Source organism: Acomys russatus, chromosome 29 (genome assembly GCF_903995435.1).
Source record: "Acomys russatus chromosome 29, mAcoRus1.1, whole genome shotgun sequence".
Classification (NCBI taxonomy): domain Eukaryota; kingdom Metazoa; phylum Chordata; class Mammalia; order Rodentia; family Muridae; genus Acomys; species Acomys russatus.
Genome location: NC_067165.1, coordinates 21,443,393 through 21,467,974, shown reverse-complemented (window position 1 = coordinate 21,467,974; position 24,582 = coordinate 21,443,393). Strand labels below are relative to the sequence as shown.

At 47.7% G+C, this 24,582-nt stretch overlaps 1 protein-coding gene across 4 annotated transcripts in view; it reads right to left on the bottom strand.

Annotated features, from left to right (window-relative positions):
• Dlgap3 (DLG associated protein 3) overlaps positions 1 to 24,582 on the bottom strand; it is a 68,925-nt gene that overhangs the window by 5,698 nt on the left and 38,645 nt on the right. For all 4 annotated transcript variants that reach the window (XM_051171170.1, XM_051171167.1, XM_051171169.1 and 1 more), the window contains exons 6-8: positions 15,776 to 15,989; positions 15,295 to 15,608; positions 14,912 to 14,997 (exon numbers count right to left, since the gene is read on the bottom strand). In XM_051171170.1, coding sequence (XP_051027127.1) covers positions 14,912 to 14,997; positions 15,295 to 15,608; positions 15,776 to 15,989 — 614 coding nt within the window. The remainder of the gene's footprint in view (positions 1 to 14,911; positions 14,998 to 15,294; positions 15,609 to 15,775; positions 15,990 to 24,582) is intronic.

Here is a 24,582-nt window from a genome sequence, read left to right as displayed (position 1 = left end):
TGGTCCCTAAATGGACCGCATCCTGACCTCCAGCCCCTGAGATGGCCTTCGTCATCCTCGCTCCCTGACCAGTGCTCAAGCCCCTCTTTGCCCATGAGTTCCCCCGCTTTCCCCAAGATCTTTCCTCAATTCTGTACCCCATCAACAGTCTTCCTGTGTTTAAAACCACCCCACTATGTTGACAGCTACATGTATCTAACTGCACTCTCAGGACACACCTTGCCTCCCTATGAATATCTGTGCCTTTGAGCTCCAGTTGTCCCATGGTTCCTTCCAGGCTCCAGGAATTGCAAACACCAGAGGTCACGGCAGGTTTCCCCAACGACTACATTTCTGAAGAAGTTCCATCCCAACATGTTTCCCTGCTGTTAGAGCTTTGTGTCCTAAATGACCCCCAGAGGCTCATGTGTTTGAACAACTGGTCCCCGGCTGTTGACAATGTTTGGGAGGGTGTGGAAACTGAGTCCTGAGACCTAAATAGCAGGTCTCACTGCAGGGTGAGCCTTGAAGGCTATCTATTATATTTCAGATATGATCTTGGGCTATCTGTTTTCCAAACTGCCAATAAATGGACAAGCTACAAGCCCACATCATCATGGACAGCCTGGCCCTCCCTGACAGCCTGCACTCTTTGAAACTCAGACCCAAAGTAAAGTTTTCCTCCTTGAAATTGCCTCCGTAAGGTCACTCCCCATTAAACACACTCTGCCCTTGGACTCCATCTGTCTGATGCCTTCATCTGACCTCGGGGGAGTTCTGAGAGGATTCCACACATCAGCTTCCACACTATCTCTAGAGAGAAACACAAAGTGTGTCAGGTTTCGTGGTTCTAAGTCCCCTCCTCAGGGAGCTGTCTCAAGGCATATACCTCAAGGAAGGCTGGCGGAGCTGAAGAACCGCTGCACTCAGAGAAGCTTGGTCCTCACTATCACATCCAGCCCGAGTCGTAAGTGCACAGGATGGGCAGCAGTCAGCCATCCTTGTGAACTAGCCATTAGTGTGGGACAAGATCACAATTTAAAAAAAAAAAAAAAGAGCCCCGGATCAAGGACCTAAAGCCCCAAGGAAACCTGGATATCTCACGGATAGGTGGAGACAGGACAACACATTGCATGGATGAAGCCAGAGAGGGTGGGGGAGGGAGGAAGCCAGGAGGAAGAGAAATTGAGATGGCTCAGTAGGTGAAAGCACTTGCTGCCAAGCCTTATACCCTAAGTTCAAGCCCCAGGACTGGCATAATGTAAGGAGAGAATCAACTCCTTCAAGTTGTCCTCAGACATTCACACTTGTGCCATGGTGTACAAAGGTGCACATGTGCGCGCGCGCACACACACACCACACACACAAGAGGGGGGGGGTAATTTTTAAATAAATTAAAAAAAAAAAAGCCAGGAGGGATACGTAAAGGCAGACGGAGATGAGGAAGACCTCAAGAAGGTCCAAGCAGCCAAGAGTCTGCTTGAGAACACAAGGTTGGCCAAGGCTCTGCTCCTACCCACCTCAGCAAGAGCAGGCTTGCTGGGATGTGGGAGCCAGTGCAGGCTGCATCGGCTGTCAGGAGGTGGGGGAAACTAGTTAACTCATCAAAGATGGTGTCCGAAAAGCAAGCAGGAGTAAGGGGAATGTCCACTGAAGGAGGAGAGGTTTTGAGTAACTCTCCATAGCCATATTCTGGAGGGGGGGGGCCTGAGGGGACAGGTGAGATAGCAGTGCTCAAAGAGGTCCCTTTCTTAATCCTGTAGGTATGCTACCTTCCATGGCAAAGGGGACTTCGTGGACTTGTCCAAGTTCAAGATCCCGAGATGAGATGACTAGCGTAGATTATCCAGAGTTGATGGTTCATATTAACTGTCAGCCTGGCTGGGTCTCAGTCGGGAAGGACACCACTGGCTGTGGCAGTGAGGACATTTCTAGAGCCGGCTCACTGAGTGGGGGACAGGCCCACCCTAAGCAAACTGAAAACCTGTTAAGCATCTTGTCATGCTGGGCGTTCATCTCTCAGCTTCCTGACTGTGAATACAATGTGACAAGCGGGAGGCAGTGGTGGCGGTGGCGGAGGTGGCAGCGGTGGTGGCCCACACCTCCCAGCACTCAGAGGCAGAGGCAGGTGGATCTCTGTGAGTTCGAGGCCAGCCTGGTTTACAAAGCAAGTCCAGGACAGCCAAGGATACACAGAGAAACCCTGTCTCAAAAAGCAAAACAAACAAACAATGTGACCAGCCCCCTCAGGCTCCTGCTAGCATGCTTTCCCTGCCGTAAAATACTGTCTCCCCTAATTAGAGAGGAAATAAAGCCTTCTTTTCTTTAGTTGCTTTGGTCAGGTACTTTATAACAGCAATGAGAGAAGAGAACAGGCCAGATGTGTGCAATCTAAAAAGAAGGGAGGGAGGCCAGGAAGGAGATGGAGAAAGAAAAACAGGTGGAAAAGATAAATGGAGGTCTGGGTCAGAAAAGACTACTTGTTTAGCACAAATGCCTGAGGCCCTGGGTTCAATCTCCAGTATCACAAAAATAAAAAGGAGAATAAACAGGAAAAGACCACAAAATGGCTTCTCCCTTGAACCTCCAGAAGGGACATCGTCTTGCCAACACTTTGATGTAAATCCAGGAACAACTTCTGAGCCCTGGAAATATAGGGTGTGTGTGTGTGTGTGTGTGTGTTTACATCACCTGTCATGGCAGGGATGGGAAACAAACACAACAGGTAAAGAGAAATGGACTGAAAACAGAGACACACTTCAAGTGGAAGAAGGGCTAACAGTTAACATTTTCTGAGCACTTAGTATGTGCTTAGTTAATCATCTAACGTGACTAATAGCATTTAGTCCTCACAATCAGGCCCAGCATCAGGGGAGCAGCAGCATTCCTATTCACAGATGAGAAAAGCCAAAGTGATTTCCTGAGATGGGACAGTGACCCAATCCCTGCAGGGGCCACCTCAGGTCACTGCGCCCCACCCCAGGCATCCCTATACTTAGGAAGAGAGAGCAGCAATCAGTTGGCTTGGCCACTGATGCAGGCAGGACTGATGGCTAAGGAGAGGGAAGAGATCCAAGCAAGCGAGGAGCTAGTCTGGAAGCGAACCGAGGTACCGGAAGATGGCCTGGGTCATCACAATGGAGTGCGTGAGGAGGCTACCTGCGCTGGGGATTCGTGGGGGTTGGGCAGGAAGGAGAATGAGCTGTTTGGGGGGGGGTTCTCTAGAGCTTGTCAAATGCCAGCTGGATAGTGCTCTTGCCTGCTTCCGTCATCTTTTAAGTGAGAGTGACAACAGTTACCAGCTCCAGGGTCCTGGGAGATAATGTATAGGGAGAAGGGCCAGCACCTGGCCTGCCATTGTGTGAGGAGTAGGAAAGTTTGTGGCTCCCGCTGCAGCAGAGAAAAAGGAGCTGGCCGAACACAATAGCCCAGTGCAGCACTGTGGGGGGGGGGCCCCAGCTCGGGCATTGTAGTCATTAATTATTCTGATCGCTGTTGATCATTTCCATCTGTTCTCCCGCAGCACCCGAACAAAACCTCCTTTATCCTCCCCATCACGTGGCACCCGAGTCCGTTATTTGCGTATCCGTCCCTTTCACTGAATGGAGCAGTTTCCTCAAACAGCAGTGTTGGCTGGGTGGCTGATCAGTTGGTCGGCTGCAAGGTGGGGAGTACTAATTATCCCCAGCATCTATTCTCCCTCTCTTCCTCAGTCACAGAATCCCATGGTTTTAAGCTGGACAGGTGGCCACTTGGGATAATGATTCGGTTCCCAGCCTCCCCTGTGACTAGGTAGAGCTATGCCACCAAGTTCTAGCCCATGGGATGGATGTAAACGGAACTGCTATAAACAACAACTTCCAGAAAGCGTTCCTTCTTTTCTTTGGAAGGAAGTGTCGGGCTGGGCATGTAGTTCGGTGGGCGAGAATTTGCCTGGCATGCACAAAGCCATAATAATGAAAGTGTTATTAAAAGTAGGGTATAGTCTGGCGAGATGGCTCGGTGTGTAAAGAAACCTGCACCAAGCCTAACCATAGGAGTTTGGCCTCTGAGTCCCATTTAATGGAAGGACAGAACCAACTCCCTCAAGTTGTCCTCTAACCTGCACACACACACACACATACACACACACATACACACACACACACACACACACACACACACACACACACACACACACAAAATGTGAAGAAGAAAAAAGATTATCACCTTTTTTTTTCTCTTCCTCCTCCCTAAGGACTAGAATGCAGATTCAATGACAAGATCTCAAGCAACTATTTGAGAAGATGAAATACCATGTGGAGACAGGAGTATGCCAACACAGCCTGAGCTGGGACCCTCTGGGACACCAACCAGACCTTTGGATACCTAAGCAAGCAAGAAAGCAACCTCTGCCATATATATAGGTCACGGTCATTCATGGACTTTCTGCAGCTCACACCCAAACCTAATCCTAAAATAACATGAACTTCCAAGGTCTTGAAGCCCATCCCGATTAGGTTTGGGATGTGAACCATCACCGTGATGGTCTTCAACAGTTGTAAGCGTGGGTAGGAAGTGGTTTCCGCTGTGGTTTCCCACTCATGGGAAACAACGGGTCACATTTTCTCCCGGGCCTTTTAACCAGGCTGCAGAGCACCCAGCCTTCCTCCAGCTCTTTCCGGTGACAATGATTACGTTCCTGGTATGCCTGGAAATTGCTATCATGGCCATTTCCGGGAGTTGTCCCTTCTGTGGCTCTCTGGACAGAAATTGGATTACCCCAAGAGACGTAGTATCCAAGGAACATTCAGTACCCACAAACTGGCAAGGGTTCTGCCAGGAGCGTTTGGCAGCAGGATGGCGGGGGTGGGAAAGGGGTGGGCATAGGAAGGAGGGGGTAGAGACATGTCAGTACACCAGTCTCTGGAGAAGCTTGTCTCTGAGAGAACAGCCAAGACATCAAGCCAGGGTCCAGCAAGGCAGACTTAGACATCAGAGGGTCAGTTAAGAACCCCTCTGGACAGCCATGAAGAAGGATGAAATTATGACACATTTACGGGAGGTGGGATATCATTGTGTTAAACAAAATAAGTCAGACTCGAATAACAGCCTGGTTTGCTCTGGTGCAGAATCTTGGTGTGTGTGTGTGTGTGTGTGTGTGTGTGTGTGTGTTAGTTAAAAGTAGAAGGGAGGCCGGGCGTGGTGGCGCACACCTTTAATCCCAGTACTTGGGAGGCAGAGGCAGGTGGATCACTGTGAGTTCGAGGCCAGCCTGGTCTACAAGGGGAGTCCAGGATAGCCAAGGCTACATAGAGAAACCCTGTCTCGGCGGGGGGGTGGGGCTGAGAAAGCAGAAGGGAGACTGCTGGGGAAGGAAACATTTTAAAGTAAGAAAGACAAAGGAATAAGAGATGTTAGTAGCGATAAAGATAGATTTCAAGCCGGAAGCTGGGAAGAGTGGCGCACGCCTTTAATCTCAGCACTCAGGAGGCAGAAGCAGGTGGATCAGTGTGAGTTGGAGGCTAGCCTGGTCTACGAAAGCAAATCCAGAACAGCCAAGGGTACACAGAGAAACCCAGTCTCAAAAAAACAAAACAACAAAACAAAAACAAACAAACAAAAAAATGTTGAGGACGGGCTATATGGCCAATGTTCTTCCATCTTGTCAGAGCCTAGGTTCCTATTTCTCCATCAGTCTGTCGTTTACCAGAAACCAGCTGACCCTGTCGTGGTTCAGCAGTTAGACACCTGTTGTGGTTTATTATGGGGGACTGTCATTCTAAGACCCCCAAGCTCATAGTAAGAGCTACTCCTTTCTGGCTATAAACTAGCTTTTCCAGTAAGACTACTGGTAAAATCAGATTAAAGGCCAGCTGCCTGCGAGCAGCAGTTCCGGGAACTTTTTCCTGACTAACCACATCTTTTACAACTTCCCTTTCTCTCTGGAATTTCTCCATCTTCTGTGATTATATCAGCTGTAAAGGTAGACACCTGCTGGAGCATTCCAGAGTTAGGCATCCATAGCAACCCTCGCTTACGCAAATACCCATGCCCAAGTGCCTATAAAAACTCTGTGAAAATTGTCAATAAATAGGGCTTGATCAGAATCCAGACTTGCCCTCATTTCTTTGTGTCTCCTGTCTCCCCATTTGTCTGCCCCCTCCACAGGTACCCATTGAAGACCCAATCGGACGAACAAAAAAACAAAAAAAACAAAAACAAAAAAAAATCAAAGGGGGGAAAAAAAGAGATTTTAAACCAGGTATGGTGGCACACACTTTTAATCCCAGCACAGGCAGAGGTAGGCAGATCCGTGAGTTCCAAGACAGCCAGAGCTATACAGAGAAACTCTGTCTTGGGGGGAAAAAAAAGATAAGTATCCTACATTCTCTCATATGTGGAATGTACTTGTATATATATATTTACATGGCATCAGAATGGAGACAGTTTAGAGGGGAAAAAAGGGACCAGACAGATGAAGGACCAGAGAGTGTGATGGGTGTGTATGTGGTTACCATAAGCAAGGCACAATGATATACCAGTCTTGAATTAGAAGAGATCCACCTGCCTCTGATGCTCCAGGGCTGGGATACAGAATTTTGAGGCCATTCTGAGCTACACGAGACCCTATTTCTAAATATCAAGACGACAACAACAAAATCACCTTTTCTCCGGTCTCATGGGTCCCAGAATAGCTTTTCTGCATATGCTGTATTTGGTGACTATGGTCTAGGGGGCTTGGTCTAGGAAGACAGGTGCAGTAAGACCATTTAATTCTGTTTCCTGTGAGAGTCTCGGATGACCCGGAGGCTAAACTTCAAAGGGCAGGGGTTCATCTGGTTCTATTCATCCTGGCAGCCTGGTACCTACAACGGTACTTGGCAAGTGTAACAGGGATCCAGTAACCGGTAAGCAGGGGTGAGGGTCAGAGGAGATGGAACATCAGGGACTCAGTGCCAGGGATGACAGGTGACTGAAAGCATCCACAGGCAAGAAAGGAAATCCACCCAAACTTCGCCAAGTAGCTAGCAGGGAGCGCACCGGCAGGTGTGGTCATTACATCTGTTTGTTTGTTTGTGCAGGAGTGCATGCCACAGTGCAGATATGGAGATCACGAGACTACTTGCAGGAGTTGGTTCTCCCCTTCCGTATGTGAGCTCCAGGGATTGGACTCAGGCTGTGAGATTTGAAATTTAACAGCGGGCAGCCCTCTCACTGACGCTGCCCAGCGGCTTTGAAAACAAAAACATAGACTAACAAGCAAGGACGCTAAGAATGCAGGAAAATGGGTGGCAGTGGGCAGGGGGAGGCCTGGAAGAGCAAGGTTGCTGGACTCCATGGCTCACCTCTAAGTACCAGTTTGGGGCACGGTGTGCGGGTGAGTCAGAACTAAAGCGCCAGGGACAGAAGGGACGGCAAGTGCTGTGCAGGTGTATAACAAAGGATGCCTTAGGCAGACAAGCAAAGGCTGGCCAGAGAGATGGGCCAGATTTGCCCTGTCCCCACCTGTCACTCCCTCTGAATTCCCAGTGTGATCACCTGTCCCAGAGACTCATCAAGACCTCAGCACATTCCCTGGCAGTCTGCCATGGCTCCCTTCCCCCTTCAAACTGCCTCTCCCGAAGATCCGCTTCTCCCTGTGTGGGCTGTGGGCAGCCTCGTGGAGACGACTGATCGATACAAGAGAAGGCATGCAGGAAGCACCCACCCAAACACCCAGAAGAGCTGGGTGAAATAAAATCAGAAAGATGTTTCTGCTCCCGTGCCAGGCTTGGAAATGTGAGACAGCATCAGGTTCCAGAAACCAAAAGCAGAACTTAAACCCTGAACAGTGAGTAGATTTCTAAGACAAGTAAGCCACAGGAGGGGGGCCGGCATATGCTGGAGGCTGGAAGGGAACGCCTGGGGGAGGGAGAGAGGCAAGACCCCAAACCTATGCGCCACGGAGAGCTGGAAGGAGACTTCCTGTGTAAAGTCAACAGCCAAAGAGGTCAGCTTTGTTTATAAATGGAGACTAAAGAAAACTGCATGTTGGCGTTTCAGGAAGGCAGCCTGGAAGGAGAATGCTGGGAAATCAGACCACGAAAGCTGTTTTTGTATGGGGACGTAGGGTTCCAGTGTGTTCTACCAGTTAAACATGGAAACTTCAAGCTGAGATATTAACTTTCAATTTGATCTAAAAAGCAAGTAGTGCCCCAGAGAGGAGGAAATGGGGCTCCCGAGGAAGGAGTGGGCAGTAACAGACTGAACACAAAAATCATCCAGTCATGTTTGTAAATCCACACTATTAGACCACAAAGGACGGAACAGCTGGTTTAGCACAGCCCTTTGAAGAGGTATAATGAAAGTTCTCCATAAGCATTCACACGGCTAGGAAAAGGGAATTGAGATGGTGCGGTAGGCATGCCTCTAGTCCCAGCAGATGGAAGGCTGAGGCAGGAGGATCACCATGTGTTTGGGATTAGCCCCGTCTCGGAATGGCCCACTCCAAGAAAATCTCCACAAAATAAAGCATCCCAAGACTCTTTTTAAGTCTACAGGGAACTACTGACTAATTGTGCTACTAGAATAAGCTGAGAGTAAGTATTGCAAGCTGTGTCTGCACATTTTATTTTGAGACATTGTCTCCCTGGGTTACCCTGGATGGCCACCTGCCTCTGCCTCCCCTCCCTGCTTCTTGTCTTTCTTTCTTTTTTCTTTTTCTTTTTCTTTTTTTCTTCAAGACAAGGTTTCTCTGTATATCCCTGGCTGTCCTGAACTCACTTTGTAGACCAAACTGGCCTCGAACTTACAGCGATTTTTCTGCCTCTGCCTCCCAAGTGCTGGGTAAATTACAGACGCGCGCCACAACACCAGGCTTCCCCCTTTCTTCTTTAATACAGAGTGTCACTATGTCTTTTAGGCTGGCTTCAAATTCCTGGAGTACTTCTATGAATCTGTTTCTTCTTTTTGAGACAGGGTCACAATATGTAGCCTTGGGCGGCTTAGATCTGGCTACTTAAACCAAGCTGGCCATTGGCTCATAGAGATTTGCCTGGCCTTGACTTTTTTTTTTGGTTTTTTCAAGACAGGGTTTTCTCTGTGTAGCCTTGGCTGTCCTGGACTCACTTTGTAGACCAGGCTAGCCTCGAACTCACAGTGATCCACCTGCCTCTGCCTCCCAAGTGCTGAGATGAAAGGCGTGCGCCACCATGCCAGGCTTCTGGCCTTGACTTCTGATTGCCACCATGCTCAGCCTGTGCGAGACATTTTTACACACTTCTCTGTCTCAACTTGTGAATTAAACATATCAAGAGAATGAAAGATAAGCATCTGGAAGTTATAATTTATAAGTCTAATCATATATGAGACATGTAACATATACAAAACCACACATCTATTGTATGTATGTATGCACGATGGAGAATGTCTCAGTAATCTAAGAAATTGGGCAGGAGAGATGGCTGGCTCAGCACTGAAGAGCACTGACTGCTCTTCCAGAAGACCCAGATTCAATTCCCAGCACCCAGGGCAGTCCACATCCATCTGTAACTCCAGCCCCATTGGTTCAAACTCCCTCTTCTGGCCTCCACAGAGACTCATATTTGTGGTGCCCAGATATACGTGAAGGCAAAACACCCATATACATAAAATAAAAGGTAAAATGAAATTTTTTAAATATTTAAAAGAAAACAATCCAAAGAAGGAACGTCAGACAGAACACATACTGTGGCCACACACAGTAAATTCAGAAATTAATAATGAGAATATATGCTCCCTCCAAAAATTATATATATTCAGAAAGTGAAAAGACAGCAAACCTCTTCTAAATAATGCAAAGGTTAAAACAGAAATTATAGGACTGGGTGGTGGTGGCACACACTTTTAATCCCAGCATTTGGGAAGCAGAGGCAGGTGGATCTCTGAGTTAGAAGCCAGCCAAGGCTACAAAGCAACTTTCAGGACAGCCAGGTCGACACAGAGAAGCCCTGTCTCAGAAAGAAAGAAAGAAAGAAAGAAAGAAAGAAAGAAAAAGGAAAAAAAAGAAGAAAGAAAGAAAGAAAGAAAGAGAAAACAAATTATGACAAAAGTTATAAACTATTTAGAACTGACCAATATAAGACACTAAATTTGAAACCTTCAGATGTAACAATAACAGAATAATTAAATGGAATTTTAGAGCCCCAAAAAGCTTACACTAAAAGCCAGGCATGCCGGGCGGTGGTGGCGCACGCCTTTAATCCCAGCACTCGGGAGGCAGAGGCAGGTGGATCACTGTGAGTTCAAGGCCAGCCTGGTCTACAAAGCAGGTCCAGGACAGTCAAGGCTACACAAAGAAAACTCTGTCTCGAAAAACCAAAAAAAAAAAAAAAAAAAACCAAAAAAACAAAAGAAGAAGAAGAAGAACAAGAACAAGAAGAAGAAGAAGAAGAAGTAAAGCTCTCAGTCACTGCTTCCTCACCATGCAGGCGGGCCTGTCTGCCTGCAGCCATGCTCCCTGCTACAATGCTCATAGACTAACCTTCTGAAACTGTAAGCAAGTCCATAATTAAATACCTTCCTTTATAAGTTGCCATGGTCATGGTGTCTCTTCGTAGCAATGGAACAGTAACTAAATACCACTAAATACCACTAAAACAACGTGGTATTAGAAATGCAAATAAATGTACAAAACAACATAGAGGAAAAAAAATAAACATTGACAGCATTACAATAGCACAAGAAAAAAATATTTTCTGCCCAGAATTTTGTAAATTGTCCATTTTTATACAATGGTTTAAAAATACTGACTCAAGAAGAAGAAGAAAATAAAACCAGATTAATAACTACTAAACAAAGTAAAGATAGCTTTAAAACTTCTCCCATTCCCCAAAGGACACTAGAAAGTTCTTATAGGCAACTTTTGCTAGCCGTTAGAGAAAAGATCACTCTGTTTTATACAAACTGTTTCTAAGAACACACACAGAGGAAACTATCAAACTCAAGTTAGAAGTCTAGCATTAGTTTGATATCTAAACTGAATAACAGCTGAAACAAAATTATGGCACAAGCATGGTAGCACACACCTGTAATTCTAGCACTTGAAAGATAGAGGCAAGAAGATCAGAGTTCAAGGCCAATCTGTACTACATGAGATCATGTCTAAAAAAATTATGGGCCAATATTATTTATGAGCACATATGTAAAAATCTTCAAGCAATAACTATAATTGATCTAATTATATTTAATTAGATCTAATTATATTTAAAAATAATACAGCAAGACTGATTTTTAAAACTGCTAGGACTCCATAGATCCAGTTTTGGTTTTGTCTTTATCCAGAAAAGCCCCAGTTGTTAGCTGTGCACTTCATGTCTTGCATATCACTTCCTGGGTGATAGACTATACTTCACAGCCTCTCTTGCAGCTAGGTACCCCCCACGTGGTGTGGTCACAGCCTCTCTTGCAGCTAGGTACCCCCACGTGGTGTGGTCACAGCCTCTCTTGCAGCTAGGTACCCCCCATGTGGTGTGGTCACAGCCTCTCTTGCAGCTAGGTACCCCCATGTGGTGTGATTACAGCAAATACAAGGTAAATGAAGGTGCTGGAATTTTCAGGAAGTCTTTTATAAAAGAAGACTCTATCCTCCTCCTCCCACCCCCTTCCAAACTGCTAAGATTACAGATGCAGAAAGTATAAATCTAAACTACACTTTTTGGGAGATGTGGAGTAATAATAAGTGAAGGGGAAGGGCAGGAAATGAGAAGGAGCCTAGGGTCCTAGCATTGCCTATGTCAAGGCTGGCTTTTTTTTTTTTTTTTAAGTGAGAAACAGACTTGTTTATGACACTATTTAAACCCTGTAAAGCCAAATTTAATCTAAGCACATAATAGGATCAAGCAGAGATTATTCCAAGTTTGAAAGTCTAGACCAACATGGAAAATTTATTCATGTATTATATCACATTCCACACGGGAAAAAGAAAGTTCAAGATCATCTCAGTAGAGTCTCAACATTTAGTCAAATTCTACTTTGTTTTAAAAATAAAAATAAAGCTGTAGCTTAATGGTAGAACTCTTGCCCAGCTTATGCAAAGCCTTAGGTTTGAGTCCCAGCACCAGAAAACAAGGAGGTAGGGGAGAAAGGGTTTTCATTTTTTAAAACTCTTAATAGAATAGGCATAGAAGAGAATTCCTAAATACATCAAAATGGTACCCATCAAAATTTGTAACAACTGTCATCTTTAGAAGTCTGTCCTGGGAGCTGGAGAGATGACTCGGTGGTTAAGAGCACACTGGCTGTTCTTCCATAGGAACCCAGGTTTGATTCTCAGCACCCACATGGCAGCTCACAGCCATTTATAACTACAGTTCTAGGGATCTGATACCCTCTTCTGGCCTCTAGGGGTCCTGCATACACACGGTGTGCAGATATACAAACAGGTAAAACATTCATACACATAAAAATAAAATAAAAATAAACGAAGTGTATTGTGGGCTCAGTGAGATGGCTCAACAGTTTCTTTCTGTTGAGTCTCACATTTGATCTCTGGAACCCACAAGAACCAAGTCTTGTGAGTTATCCCCTGACTGCACGCGTGTGTACACACACACACACACACACACACACACACACACACACATACACACACACACACAATCTGGAATGGGATGAGCCCACTACACTCAACAGGGAGCTGAAATCTTTTTTTGTTTGTTTGTTTTTGTTTTTGTTTTTTTTTTCCTGAGACAGGGTTGCTCTGTGTAGTCTTGACTGTCCTCGACTCACTTTGTAGACCAGGCTGGCCTCGAATTCACAGCAATCCGGCTGGCTATGCCTCCCGAGTGCTGGGATTAAAAGCATGCACCACCATGCCCGGCAAAATCCTGTTTTTAATTGTGAATTATCTATACACTGTCTTGACTTCCCTCTATCCTATAAGTTCCATGGGGCAAAAGTCATGTTTTTGGCGGCTCTCGGGGCATTCAATACATAGTCCAGGAGCTGTCACATACCAAATGCTCAATAATTATTGGTTGAATGACATTATCAGTGAATGGCCGAGTGCTCATCGAAGGCCTGCTGCGCCATTTGCAGGATTCTGGCTTGCTAGAAGGAACGGAGGGCCACCCTCCAGTAGGAACCTATCTGAATGAGGAGTCAAAAAGCTTTCGAGGGAACCAATGAGAATCTGTGGGTTGGTTTAGGGCAGGCACTGAAGTCAGGATGGAGAGTGGGAGCACAGAGCTGCATCCGTCTGTGATGCTTAACGCTCTCAAGGATTCAAACCATGGTTTGCCCGTGGACTTCGCCATGCAGTGCCACCATTCTGCAACATGGAGGAGAGCAGCTGCTCGAACAGGTAAGGTGACTGGGCAGCTTTTAGCCGCGCCAACATCTCAGAAGCATACAGGGCTTCATGAAGCTACAGTAGCAAGAGTGAACAGAAAGAGTGACTCCCCCCAGGAACCCCAAGACTTAGCCAGTCACTCAAACAAGGCCACTTCAGGGGTTCAGGGGGTTACAGGAACTATAATGACTCTGGGAGGTTTGGAAAGCCTCACAACGGTGCCTGAGAACAGCTATGAAGAACTCAGGCTCTAGTTTCATTCCTGCCGTGGCTACAGCCTTAATGACCCCCATTACCCAGAGCCCTGAGAGCCAGCGCCAAGAAGGTTCCCAGCCACAATACTCAGGCCCGCCAGCATGGTGTCATTGCAGCCTAGAGGACATGTGGGGCCACAGTGGCACTGCCACCTGGTCATTAGAGAAAGTGTCTCCCTACAGGCTTCCCAAAGCAGGGAGGACTCTTTCCAGGACTCCCTCCAGAGCTCACAATGTTAATTCTTCACCTGGAAATTAAGGAAGCAGTGTTTCTGAGGCTACCTAATGCCAGAATAGTGGCTGCCGGCAATTCTAGTATCTCTGAGTCACCACCGATTCAGGCACATAATAGGTACCCCCTACTGGTTAAATGCTTGTGTGAGCCAAGTGAGGAGGAGTGTTATAACTGCCAGGGGCCCACAAGAAGCAATCTTCCTGTTTGTTTGTTTCGTTTGAGCTCATACACTTGTACACCCCAGGATGTAACAAGGGACTGGCAGAATCCTGCTATCTCCTGTTAAAGGACAACTGCTGGAGGCCCGCTCAGCACCTACCTAGAACCTCTCCCCGGCACCCCTCCCCCGGCACCCCTCCATGCCCTCTTCTTTCCCCTGACCACTGTATCTCTTCTGCAGCCTCCGGTCACCTGGGCTGGCAAAAGTTCTCAAGCGTTCAATGTAGAGTTGGTACCTACCTTAACAACACCATCGTGTATAGCGCATCTACCCTGACTCCGCCCCAGTAGGAAGGGATGAGGCTCAGTGGTAAAGCACTCCTCATGCAAGCGCCAGGACCGAGGTTTTATCCCCCCAGAACCCTCATACAAAAGCCAGGTATGTACTTGTAACCCCGGCACTAGGAAGGTAGAGGCAGAAGGACTCCTGGGATTCGGTGGCCAACTTAACCTAATTGGTGAGCATCAAGCCATGGAGAAACCTTGTCTTAACAACACAAGGTGGGCTGGTGAAGTGGCTCAGAGGGTAAGAGCTCTTGTCACAAAAGCCTAATCAAATCATGGTGAAAGGAACCAACTCCTGAAAATTTCAACATTGGTACCTACACACACACACACACACACACACACTTACTTTTCATATGTATATATGGAAGAGACCTAAAATTGACCTCTGGCCCCGACACAGATGGAAACACAGACACACAGACACACAGATACACACACAGACACACACAGAGAGAGAGAGACAGACAGACAGACAGATAGACAGACAGACACAAAGAGAGAGGTGTGGCTTCACATCCAGGAAACATCCAGGAAGATAGCATGTGCAAAGACAGTGGGCCAGCAAAGACATTACATTTTACACAGCCCTGGATCCTCTTCATCCCCAAACCCCCAGAGACACCTGAGAGGCCCACGCTGACTTACCTCTTGTCCTCTTCCACCTGAACGCCAATGGAGTGGAACTCTCTTCGGCTCCTGTTCTCGGTGTCCGAGTCTGAGATTGTCTCCACCTGGTGGCAGGGTGGAGGAGTCAGCGGCTGTGACTAGCCAAAGAAATACATGGCACACATAGGGCTAGACCGGCCAGAAGTGGTTATGCACCAAGCTAGCTGGCAAGTTCCAAACAAAAGTGACCAGGGAAAGAGTGATGGAGTATATAGAGGCAGCCTCATCTGTCAGGGAAAGTTTGTTTGCTTGTTGGTTTGTCTGTTCAGGTCTGTGTGTGTAGAAGTCCCCTTTGATCTCCTTCCATCTGTTCTCAAGCACATAGGGCCAGAGCCTTGGAGAGCTATTACTGCCAACCATACCTGCACCCCAATGGACGGCCTCCACTTCCGCTGCCGCGCCAGGCTCCGCAGCTCCTCCCGGCCGGGGATGGTCTTGATAATGAGCGTGGGGGGCTTGGGGCTGGCCCGGGGTGGCACCGGCGCCAGCTCCAGGGTGCGTGCACCCATAGTGGGGCCGTCTAGACCGTCCGCGGAGCTGCAGCGCCGGGCCGGACCCTCTGCTGCGGTGAAGCTCTCATGGGCAGAGTCGGTGCTGCTCTGGGCGGTGATGGAGATGCGGGGTGGGGCCTGGCTTCCCGGCGGGATGGGGGGCGGGGCCTTTCTGAAGTTGAAGGCTGCAGACAGGAATACAGATGTTAGTCCAACATCCCCACACAGCCACACCCACGAGATTGGTTCACAGGACCCAATGGCCAAGGACCATTCCTCCTGCCTAATCCTACCCAGAGAGAGAAGCCACGGGCGCAGCTGGCGGCCAGGGGCAGACAGAGGGCGTACTCACAGGAGCCGGGCCTCCCTGAGACAGAGGCAGGGGCAGCAAGGAGGGGTAGGCAGTCGTCGTCTTGAGAGCAGCCGGCCTGGATGGCCCGGAGGTAGCTGTGGCTCCGCATGCGGAAACAGCCGGGCAGGTCCAGGGCGTCCACGGCCTGGGACTCAAGCTCCCCAAACACGGACCCGCACACGGCCTCCAGCTGCTGGTTGAACTCCTCGCTTAGCTGGGGAAGGGGCCAGGAGGACCTTTATTGAGATGCTGGGATAAGGTGGGGATCAACTAGGAGCTTCACTTTGGAGAGCACCTAGGTCTACAGTGGCCGCTGCTCTGTGCGACTCTCCTCCATTTGGAGGCAGGAGGTTTCCCCAGGCCTGCCTTGGGACCACTCTGGTCCATTCTCCCTCTAGACACACAAACTCCAAAGTACAACTCCCTTCAGGGATGTTGTGCGCCAGACTTTAGACTACCTCATCTGCCCCTCTGCCTAGTCTCATCCCTCACATTTCTCTCCCTTGAGCCCCGCAGCAGGAACCAGGAACTAACATCCACCTTCCTGGCCAACTTCTGGGTACAGAGCAGACTGCAGGAGTGAACACTTCTTACCGTGACTTTGTTTTGGGTTTTGTTTGTTGTATTTCTAAGACCAAGCTCACTGTCACCCAGGCTGACAACAGAATTCAGAGCACCCCTCCCGCCTCAGCCTCCCCAGTGGATGGGACCACAGGTGTTCATCACTGTGCTGGGCTATGAACTGATTAAAAGCAATAGTACGGAGACCGTTGACAAAGGACAGGTGGTGCAAAATGTTCTCCAAGGGTCCCAAGCTGCCCCCACCTACACACACCTCCTAACCATGCCTCTCATTTAACCCACTGGCCATGGCCCTGACTGGTCCCCCACTTTCATGGCTATGTCCATAGCACAGCACAGGTACAAAGCCCCAAATTTGGGTATAAACTTGACCTTGAGCTTCCACTCAGCCAACACATGGAGGTTCCCGAATGAGCCACAGTGCCGACTCACCTGGATTTAAGATCTGCTGCTTCCTAACAGTGTGGCCTAGGAATGTGAAAATCTGGAGGCCTCAGTTTGCTCACCTGCCCAGTGGGAGTGCTAAGGCCACTAGCTTACAGATATTGAGAAGGACTGAAATCGACCCATAAGGCATTTGGAGCAGATAGTGGCACCGCATGAACCTTCCGTGGTATGTGGATATCCCAGGGCCTACCTGGTAAACACAGGCCAGGTGCCCATGAAAACTACAACGCTGCTACCACTGAGCCCAAGAGAAAACACACACACACCCCACCACCACTGATAGTTATGTGGAGGCCACTGGACGGAGTCATTGATGAGGTTCTCAAAAACCTTCTGGGGCGGGGGGGGGGGGGAGAGGGCGGGGGGGGGGGGGGGACTACAACAGCAAGTGCATTTTGTGACATCTCCTTGGAAAGATTCGCATCACCACAGGGATCTCACATCCCTGGGTAGGATGCAGCTCAGTGTTTCTCTAACTGGTTCTCCCCAGTGGTATGTGATGTCACTAGAGTCTGCCTCCACTACAGCAGGCATCTCCAGCACCGTCTACCAACGGGCAGATGAAGGCTCAGCAATGCAGATCAATTGCCCCTAGGATGCCCAGCTGGTGAGCAGTAAAGCTGAATTGCAACACCGTATTTCTTGGCTTCCCTGTAAAGGTGGGAGGTCATCAGAAACTCCCCAGGGAGTTTGCGGAACCTGCCCTCGAGGCAGAGGTGTCCGCTCTCTGCTTTTATTCCTTAGAACCAAAACTGCTGAGGATACTAGGGTGGCTCTCATGTAGACCCCAGGAATGACACTGGACTGCTTGGACCTCCTGAGGCCGTTCCCAAAGCTGCTTCATTACCAGTGTGCAGAAGTCCAACCCCTGTGCAGAACCCTAGATCCTGGAGCAGTTTAAGTTCTCAGCAGTGGCTCTCCTAGGGTTCCTGTAGCTGGCTTAGTCCTCCTCTCCAGGGAATCCAGGACAGCAGTGGCCAGGATGGCTCCTAAAATGCGGGAGCTAAACTAACTGTTATCCCTGGGCTTGGGGCACTCCCCACTGAAACTATTCATCCCAAAGAGTTCTGCCCAGACCGTAGGGGAGCTGATCGAACCCTGGGCAAGGGTATTCTAGGCTTGAGTTGCTGTGGCCTCTGAAATGGAAGCAATCTCTTAGGTCCCAGCGCCCCGCGATTATCTCCAGCCCTCCTCTGCATGTAAAGCATGCGGCACACAGTACATGATCAGTAAACATCAGCTACTACTATGAGCAACCAGAGTGTCTCTGATCATGTGGACAGGACCACTCAGAAGGAAAGGCCTCTCTGCTCCGGGGGTGGCTGAGCCCTTAAGATTCCGCCCACAGGTAGACCCAGAGTGAACTCCATTCAAAGCAGATAGGGGGAGATAGACAGGGGTAAAGGAATCTGCTCCCATCTTCCAATAGAGCTGGCCAAGAGGCGACTTGGTCCCAACAAAGAGCCAGGACCCAAGGAAACCACAGGCACATATAGACTCCGTGAGCTGATCTACACTGCTCGAGATCATCAAATGATAACATTTGCCTGTGGACACTCCTGCTATCCCTGCATGGACTTCCACCCTACTTCTCCCAATACCCACTTGCAGGAGAGTTAAAGAGCCCTCTGGGGAAATGAGATCCTCAGCCTGACTCCACCCGAGTCAGAACCGCCAGCTGTTTCCAAGCACGCGAGACGCAGAGAGGAAAACACTTTGTCTGGATCTAATTGGAAATTGTCCATGCTAGAGTTGGTGGGGTCCAGCTGGGGGCCAGGCAATATCTGGAGACCTGAAGGATGGCATTTGTTCTAGCTAACCTTTGGAAACGCCTCCCGTTTCAAAGCAGTCCACAGCGCTGGATGAAACATAAGCAGCGTTGTTTTATATGCATAGCTGAGCTCACAAGAAGGAGAGATCAGTCCCCAGGGGAGAAATGCAAAGAGGAGCCTGGAAAAATCAGAATATAAACTGTGTGTGTGCCAATGCTGCGAACAGCCTGGTGGGGGCGGAGGCTTGGAGGCAGGGGCTACTGGTCTCAGTAACCAATGGCTTAAGTTTTAACACCCACTCCAGTGCAGGGGTGAGGCTTTGGGCCTGTGTGAAGCCCAAATGAGAAGCAGAAATGAAGCCTTCATAAACCTTTGATGATAATGTAGACTAGAAAAAAAAAAAAAAAAACTAAAGCACTATCAGTCATCACCACAGGCCCGTGACAGGGAAGCCAGGCTGTAGCTGAGATACCAGGGAGAGGAAGGGAAGCAAATCCTCTATGAATCTATGCACACGAACCAGCCAGTCCTCCTACAGTCTCGGGACTGTGTGTGCATGGGCCTGCATGGCCCAGATTAAAAATTAACATTGAGCAGTCTCAGATCGGGAATATTCTAACAGAAACAACCACAGGACATATCCCAGGAGATGGTGCCTTACCAAGAGGAAGCCACATTGAAGAGGAGGTAACCTTGCCTACATGCAAGCTATCAGGAATAGCACCCTTAACATCGCATAATTCCTCTACCATGCGGACTAGGCCCGGTGGTACACATCCAATGGGTAAGATGTAGCAAACAGAGCTGCTTCCACCTTAGTTTCTTCCCCCAACCCTCCACTTCCCTCTGTGCCATTGCTACGGTGGAGATAAAGCTTATATCTCGCTGCCCAATAGCCATGGCGAAGCCAACAGTGGCATGGGTAAGCAAGCAAGCAAGTCTTCTTCCAGCCAGGCTGGGAGATAACTGCAGCTTGGCCATCATCTTGACTGCAGCCCTGTGGTACACCATGCCCAGGTGCACAGGGCTGAGGTGTACCCAATTTAAGGCTCTGTGTTTGGACAATTGACCATGTAGCAGTGGGTAACTAATTCAAACTAGGACATTAACAAGAAGAAGGAGGAAGAGGAGGAGGAGAAGGAGAAGGAGAAGAAGAAGAAGAAGAAGAAGAAGAAGAAGAAGAAGAAGAAGAAGAAGAAGAAGAAGAAGAAGGAGAATTGTTAACTGGGTTAAGTCATCCAGAACTTAGGCATGGCGTCACAGCAGCTGATATTGCCTTGACGACAGTGAAATTTCTTTTAAACCACATTGACCTTTGCGGCTATGTTTTGTCACTGTTGTTGTTTGACTTTGTTTTGAGTTTTGCTGTTGTGGTGGCTCTAAGTTCCTTGTTTGCCTCATGTAACCAGAGCTGGCTTTGAATTCACAATGGAACCAACGCTGGCCTTGAATTCCTGATCCTCTTGGGTCTGCCTCCCATGTGTGTACACCACAATGGCCAGATAAACAATGAAGTTTTAACACAAGTCTATTTTGCTCAAGGTGGCCCCAAAATGCCAACTTCACACAATCCTCCCGCCTCCTAAGTACGAGGATATATTGCACTCAGTATTAAACAGTTTTAAAGTTTCTCATTTAAATGATAAAACTAGGTAGGCACCGTGGTGAACCCTTGTAGTCCCAGCACCTCAGAGGTGGAGGCAGGAGGATCAACAGTTCAAGGACAACCTCCTCTGCGGTTGAATCTATACCAGCCTGCGCTACATAAGACCCTGGCTCAAACAAACAAACAACAACAGCAAAACCCTCAAAGTTGCGGTCGGGCATAGTGGTGCACGCCTTTAGTCCCAGCACTTGGGAAGCAGAGATAGGTGGATCTCTGTGAGTTTGAGGCCAACCTGGTCTACAAAGTGAGTCCAGGACAGCCAAGGCTACACAGAGAAACCCTGTCAAGAACACAAAGTTGGCTTGGGTTTGGTTTTAAAAGGAACCCCAAGAAATTTCTAAAAAAAAAAAAAAAAACTCAGTGCAAGTGAAAGTACAATTTATAAGTTGAGAGTACACAAGAGACAGTAGAAGAAATTTTAATGAAGTGACAATTCCCAGAGGCAGCGGAGGGAGGCAAAGAGGTAAGGAACCTGAATGAAAGGTTAAAGGTTAAAAGAGGGACTGTCCCAGACACACTCTAGATGGAGATTCGAGGAGGACCTCGAGGAAGGCAACATGTATTAAAGAGATGCCACTATCTGGGAATTCCCCAGACTTCCTCACGATTTCAGACAACACAGAACGAGAACAACAGATCTCACTCCCCAGACAACTCTAAAGATGGACTCAGCCATCAGAAACAACCATTTTGTCACTCTGAAGACCGATCAAAGGCACACAAGAAAATTACTAAAGCTGTGGATGAGACGGCAGGACTCTGATCCTACTCCCATTCCCCAAGGCCCCAGCACTCAGGGCACGGAGATGCAGGCTATCAAAAGAACGGCTTTGTTGCCGCTGCCAGAGGCGTCCCTCAACTTGGAGCACTGTCAGGTACAGTTGTCAAGAGCAAGGAGGAGGTCAGCAGCAGTGCTGAGATGTGGGGCAAGCAACAGACTGGATGACTGGACTGCCAGGTTTTTAATTTTTTTTTTCTATTATTGCTGTTGAACGTACATAATGTGGATTCATACATGTGCCATGGCACGTGTGTGGGGATCAGAGGACAACCACGTCAAATTGGTATTCTTTTCCCATCTTTACGTGGGCTCCAACTGCCAGGCTAACACAGCAAGCACTTTCCCCTCCTGAGCCATTCCACTAGTGCTAGCCTGATACCTAACAGAGAATTCTGGGAATGAAACAGAGAAGGGCTGGAGGACCTGTACAGCGTCATCCCATGTCCCTCAGCAGGGAAATCTGTACACATGTGCACAGGAAATACAAGAGACCCTGGTGATGAATGACAAACAGCCTGAGGGGCTTAGAAACAACCTCAAACTGACAGAAGGAACTTCACTGGCTCAAGGGTTTTGAAGACAACCATTCAATCTCTGGCCTAAACAAAGCTGTGCAGGCGCTGGAGCAATCTCTAGGATACGGGGCTTAAAAAGCAAAAGCAAAAAAAAAGTGAAGACATCAGAGGCTGCGTGCTGCAGGAAAAGCAGATTTCACAGGTTTACTCCAGGAATTAACACAAATAAACAAAGCAACGGCAATCTTTAGAAGGTAAAAATAAAAGCCCAGAATTGTCACACTATATTACCTAAAATGCTCAGGACTCAACAAAATATTTTGTCATGCAAACAAAGAAGGAAATATAAATGGTCTCGAAACATTGGGTTTATCACAAGCAAACTAGAGAGTGGTTATTATAATCATATTCAAAGACTAAAGGAAGCCATGTTTAAAGACTGAAAGACAAGCATGACAACCAGGATTTCATGGGTACAAGGCACAAGGAACAAATGGAGAGGAGGAGGAGGAGGAGGAAGAAGGCTTTAGACGGGCTTTTCTGGGAGTACCCAGGCTAGCCTTAAACTCGCTCTGCCGCCCAGGTTGACACAAATCTCAAAATCGCTTTGCATTGGCTTTTCAGAACTATAGGCATGCACCACTCGATCCAGCCTGTTTGCTTTTTAATTCTTTTACAACTATGTGTATGTGTGCATTCAGGTGCCCTCCGAGGCCAGAAGACAGCACTGGATCCCCTGGGAGCACTGTAGTTACAGCACCACGTGGTTTCTCAGGACAAACCTGGGTCCTCTGTAAGAGCACCACACTCTTTTAAGTACGGGGCTGTCTCTATGAGCTCTTATAATTATTAATTTGTTTAAAGAAAAGAAACAAATGTGGAGCCAGTGAGATGGCCCAGCATGTGAAGGCGCTTAACAAGCAAGCCTGGCTACCTGCACTCCAACCCTGAACCTACATAAAGGTGAAAGGAGAGAATGGATTCTGTAAATGTGCACTGTGGCATATGTGTGTACCAAAATAGACACACACACACACACACACACACACACACACACACACACACACTGCATCTGTAAAAATTAAGAAAAGAAACAAATATGTATTCAAGAACTGAAAAGTACAATAACTGAAATTAAAAATTCCATTGAGAGATTTAATATAAAACGTGATCAGCAAACTTAAAGACAAAACAATATAAAGTGTCCAATTCAAAGAGTGGAGAAAGAGAAAAAAACTATCAAACAGAATGAGCAAAGCCTCAGAGACACATGGGACAACAGCAAGCACACAAGCATGCATGTGATGATAAACCCAGAAAGACAATGGAGGAGGAAGAAGAGGAAGAGAAAGGGGAGAAGAAGATAGGAAAAAAAAAAAAGTCATGGCCAAAGGCCTCAATGTAGCTCATTTGTAGAGTTCCTGCTTTTCACCCAAGAGCACCTGGGTTCAACCTCCACCACCACAGAAACCAAGCAGGGAAGGTGCCATAGCCTTGCAACTCCAACCGTGAAGCTCGGGCAGACAGACCAGAAGTTCAGGACCCACCTGGGCTACCCTGAGTTCAAAGTCAGCATGGCCCAATTCAAAATAGCCTGTCTCAAAAAGAAAAGAATCTTTGATCAGACAAGGTCTCATTATATAGCCCTAGTTGGCCTTGAACTCGCTGTGTAGAGCAGGTTGGCCTCAGACTCACCCAGAGCCTGCCTCCTTCTCTGATACTGGGATTTATAAGTATGTACCAGACCAAAGAAATGAGAGAATGGCCCGGAGACATAGCTCCATGGTACAGTACTTGCCCAATATGTGCAAGGCTGTGGATTGAAACATCAGTTACAAAGTTGAGGGGGAGGTTAGGGGGTAGGGGAGTACCAAGCAAGGAAGAAGAGAGTGTTTTCCAAAATCCACGAAAGGCACAAATCCTCAGATTTAGGGAGTGTATATATGAACATGAACACACACACATACACACACACAAAAATACAGACACCAAGGTCTAAACAACCTCTCAACAGCAACCAGAGGAAAATGGGAATTACACACACAGACAGCCATGTTGCAGCCGACTTCTTAATATCAGACAATGAAAAGGATAAACTTGAATGTCCCTTAATAATCTAAATTACATAGGTCAGTCAGTCAGAGCTTGCTACCAACAGTCACTGAAAAACTAAAGAATACACTTTAGGAGGAAAGAATTCATATAGGAAGCTATAATGACCTGGAAAAGGGCAGGAGACTGGAGCATTTATAACTTAGGAGTAATAGCGTAAAAACTAACAAGGGGCTGGGAGTCCGCTCATCCATACAGTGCCTTCCTGGCATGCATGAAGCCCGGGGCTCCATCCGCAGGACTGCATAAACCAGGCACAGTGGTACAGGCCTGTCATCCCAGCACTCAGGGCAGAAGCAGGAGGGTCGGCAGTTCAAGATCATCCTCAGCTATATACAAAATTTGAAACCAGCCTGACCTGAGTCACAAGACACCCTATCTCAAAAAAATGAAAATCAAGGCCGGGTGTGGTGGCACATACCTTTAGTCCCAGAATGCAGGGAGGCAGAGGCAGAGGGATTTTTGTGAGTTCAAGGCCAGCCTGGTCTACAAAGCAAGTCCAAGACAGCCAAGGCTACACAGAGAAGCCCTGTCTCCACAAAACCAACCAACCAACCAAAAAACAAAAAACAAAACCAAAAAATGAAGGTCAAATGTCACATGCCCTCCCCCAAAGAACTCTCAAAGTGGATCATATGCCTAAATTAAAATGCAAGAGACATTAATTTTGTTGTAATCTTGGATTAGGTAAAGATTTCGTTTTAGTTTAAAACAAATTTTCTGGAGAAAAAAATTAAATGTTGTGAAATACACGTCCATTAAATTTAATGTGATTTATTGGGGCCTGGTGGTATAGGACTGCCATACCAATACCAGAGAGGTTGAGAGATGAGGACAGTAATTTCAAGACCAGCTGGGACTCCTTTAATCCCAGCACTCAGGAAGCAGAGACGAGCAGACCTCTGAGTCCAAGGCCAACCTGGTCTACAGAG